General features: G+C 36.9%; 1 protein-coding gene across 1 annotated transcript; it reads left to right on the top strand.

Moving 5' to 3' along the window:
- The first annotated feature begins 841 nt into the window (after positions 1 to 841).
- On the top strand, positions 842 to 2,808 carry BRG3 (SBP (S-ribonuclease binding protein) family protein). Its single transcript, XM_028259542.2, has 3 exons — positions 842 to 1,458; positions 1,543 to 1,900; positions 1,992 to 2,808. The coding sequence occupies exons 1-3, from the start codon at positions 1,403 to 1,405 to the stop codon at positions 2,637 to 2,639; spliced, it is 1,062 nt and encodes a 353-aa protein (XP_028115343.2). The 5' UTR covers positions 842 to 1,402; the 3' UTR covers positions 2,640 to 2,808.
- Positions 2,809 to 4,005: the final 1,197 nt, after the last annotated feature.

Raw genomic sequence — 4,005 nt, forward strand, 5'->3', positions numbered from 1 at the left:
CACCCCTATGTTTCTCTCAATATTTTTTGAAATTACTATTTAGTGTATAATTTAAAAATAATTATAAATTAATAATAAAATTTATTAATATTAATAATTAAATTTTTAATTTTTTTTATATTAATTTATAATATATTTTTGAAAATATAAGGCTCTGTTTGGTTGTGCTCTGTAATCAGTTTTCTACCCGTGTGTTGGAGCATGATGTTTGGTTTCGTTTTCAAATCAATTTTCTACACTCTGCAGAGAGAACTCTGATGCACAGGCGCCTTTTTTGTCCACCCGGTTGTCCACCCGGATGACCACCCGGTAGACCACTCGGATGTTCGGTTGATTTCCAGATTTTTTTTTTTTTTTTTTTGCAATTGATTTACATAATCGGAACAAATATTTTCTGAAAATTTTTAAATTTTTTATGTGCTTTAAAATAATTTTGAGTTGTATGTTTAGTTATGAGTTGTAAATTTTTGTATCACATATCAAATGTCACATCAATAATTCCTCACTCAAATCAAACCTCTTTTCCAAAACTATTTTCAAAACTCTTTACCAAATAAATTTTCTACACTCAAATCATAATTCCACAACATACAAACTCAAAATACAACTCATACTCTCAAATCATATTTACAAAACTCTACTAAACGCTACCTAAATGACTGAGTAAATTTTTCATATTTTTTTCAAATAATCGCATGTTGTCACATGGTAAAAAGGATGGTGTCAACCGACGTGGCAAAGCGTGGCAGGCGCTAGTCGGCAGGTTCCCAGGTGGCACATGCCCCTGCGTGTCAGTTACCAAAAATTAAATTAAAAACAAAATTATCAAAATTTATAACGAGTCCACAAAACAGGCGCTTCTATTAGCCCCCGAAACTTCGCTTAAATTACGCACTGACCGGGTTGGTTACGGTAGAGACGACACTTAAATTTTTAGAGAGAGAAAGAGTGAGGTACAGAGAAAGAGGGCCTTTCTGGTAACCGAATCTCAAAAATAGACAAAACCGAAACAAACAAACAACCAAACAAATCTCTTTCCCCTCTTTTTCTCCTCTCACTCTATTCTTTCATCTTCTTCTTCTTCTTTTTTTTCTCTCTCTCTCTCGTCTATATATATATATATATATATATATATTCACACAAAACAATCGTTTTTATAAAGTTACGTACTTTTTCTCTCTCTAACCTAAACCCTAAATAAACCCCACCATACGGCTTTGCCACCTCTATTGCATGCTTTTGTTCATTTCCCTCTCTTCGCTCCTTCCTCTCCTCCCCTTCTTCTCTGTCCCCAAACCCAAACCGCACACAACTTCTATATATATCTCTATATACACAGAAAGAAAAGAGAAAAAAGGAAAAAGAAAGAGTAGAGATAACCAAGAAGAAGAAATCACTTGCCATGGCTGTTGAAGCACGCCATCTTAATCTCTGCCCTTCTCAGCTCTTAAGAAACAGGTATTTTCTCTTTCTCTATCTCTTCTACGATTCTTTTATTTTTATTTTTTGTTTTCTATCTGATTTTGGTGAATGAATGTTCAGAGAAATGATGAGCGCCATTGAAGGCAACGTGAATGCCTACGGGAATACTCCAATCGGATACGGATTGCCTCCGCTATCGGGAACGACGACCGAGACTCTGCTTCCGATGTATAGCTCTGTGATCACTGATTCTCTTCAGGCGAAGACTGCGATGAAGGCCGATAGCGGTCTTACCTACGCTCTTCCTGTTTCAAGAAAACGCTCCAGAGATTTGATTAATCCATTGATCTCCTTCCCCAACGCTCAGATTCAGAATCAAAACAACAATCGCTGTGGTTCTTTCACCTTTCTCGGCGAAGACATTTCGATGCAAATCCAACAACAGCAGTTAGAGGTTGATCGCTTCATCGCTCAACATGTACGAATCTAATAATCCCTTAGGTCTTTCTTCATCGCTTGCCTTTGTTTATCCTTATTTGTATTAAATGTGTGTATGTTCGTCTATACAGACGGAGAAGGTGAGATTCGAGGTCGAGGAGAGGCGAAAGCGATATTCAAGGAGGATTATAGCGGCAGTGGAGGAAGGGATAATGAATCGATTGCGATCGAAGGAAGATGAGATAGAGAAGATTGGAAAGTTAAATTGGGCGCTCGAAGAAAGAGTGAGGTCGCTGTGTCTTGAGAACCAGATATGGAGAGAATTGGCTCAGACGAACGAAGCCACGGCCAACGCCCTGAGAAGCAACCTCGAGCAGGTGCTGGCACAGATCAAGGACGAGCAACAACAGCACCACCACCACCGTGGCGGCGGTGCATTGGACTCGGCGGCAGCCTTGATGGACGATGCTCAGTCGTGCTGCGGCGGCAATTACGACGGCGATGCGGAGGAGCGGCGCACAATAGCTGGATGCGGAGGAGAGAGAAAGAGAGTGAAGGATAAGTGTAATGATGATTGTACAACTAGCAGTAGCAGCGGCAACAACAGCAGCAAGAGCAGGAGGAGGTTGTGCAGGCACTGTGGGAAGGAGGAGTCGTCCGTGTTGTTGCTGCCGTGCAGGCATCTCTGCCTCTGTACTGTTTGTGGGTCGTCGGTTCACACCTGCCCCATCTGTAACACCGCCAAGGACGCCAGTGTGCACGTTATCATCTCCTCTTGAAAATTCCAAAAAAAACGAGAGAAAAACGAAAAACAATGTAAAAAAAATATTTCAAGAAAAAAAACAACTCAGCTCAGCAGTAATCTTTTTTTTTTTTTTTTTTCTAGTTCTTGTAATTATCTAGTTTTTTTTTTTAAATTATATATTTTGGAATGGCGTATAGTTTCAATATTTTTTTGGGGGGGGGTATCTACAAGGTGGTTGCATCAACAATGATTCATCCCACTAAAAACATCACCACTAATAGCACTAATGCATTAAAAAAGTAAAAAAAAAAAAAAAAAACACAACTCCAAGACCAAAACATCACATCATTAATGGCGGGACCCACTGCCACCTAATTAGTGGGAGCACTAATTAGTGCTCCCAAGCATTTTTCGTGGTTGCATTTGCATTTTGCATGAGTATCATGAATCAGGATCGACTCCTTAATGTTTTACTTGCTACTTGCTAGGCTATTGAGTTTATTTTGGATCCAATTTTAAGTATTTGAATTGTTTATATTTTAAAATTGGATAAAGAAATATTATATTTATAAAAAATTAAATTGATTAGATATTAAAAATTACATGTTCGGATTATTGAATTGCAAATCATTTTATAAAAAATTAATACATAGTTTTCTGAATATATTTTTTGATATTTGATTCATATAATTTTTTAAAAATATAAAATATTTAATAAATTTTAAAATGTGAATGGTCTGTATCATTAAAATTACATTTAAAAATAGTCTAAATCTAATGATCTAACAACAATTAGGAGAGAGAAATAAAGACGAGGAATTCGAGTATCATAGTGTACGCGCGAAAAAGGGACGTGAAGTCAACGGTGCAGGTGAAAGTGACACGTGCTGTGCGAAGACTGACACGTCGGTCTCGCGCAAATGTCGCTGTTTTGTGCAGGTCTCTTCCCTTTTCTTTTTCTTTAATTTTTTTTAATTAAATTTTTCTGTGTTTTCTTGGTAACAAGCCTCGTGTGCAGTGTGCAGCGGGGCACACGGCTTTAGAGAGATTGGGGAAAGAAGAATAATGTTAAGAGATGTAAAAAGTTTTATCAATTTTTTTTTTAAATATTTCACATTATTATGAGGTTTATATGAGTTTTACATGATGAGTTTTATATTTTTATAAGATATTTGATAAATTATATAGGATTTATATGATGTGAATTTTATATTTTTATAAGATATTTAATAAAAAAATTAATAAAAATTTTAAAATTTCTAATAATTTTTTAAATGAGAGAAAAGCCAGTAGTAAAAGTAGGGACAGGACACGAGGACCGGTGGGTGGTTGAGGGTGGTGTCCCGCCAAAGCTGGGGTTGAAGGGAAGGGGAAAAGGACAACGTAAGGAAAAGTCTGAG

The sequence above is a fragment of the Camellia sinensis genome, chromosome 8, assembly GCF_055761805.1.
Source record: "Camellia sinensis isolate YWXY chromosome 8, ASM5576180v1, whole genome shotgun sequence".
Classification (NCBI taxonomy): Eukaryota; Viridiplantae; Streptophyta; class Magnoliopsida; order Ericales; family Theaceae; genus Camellia; species Camellia sinensis.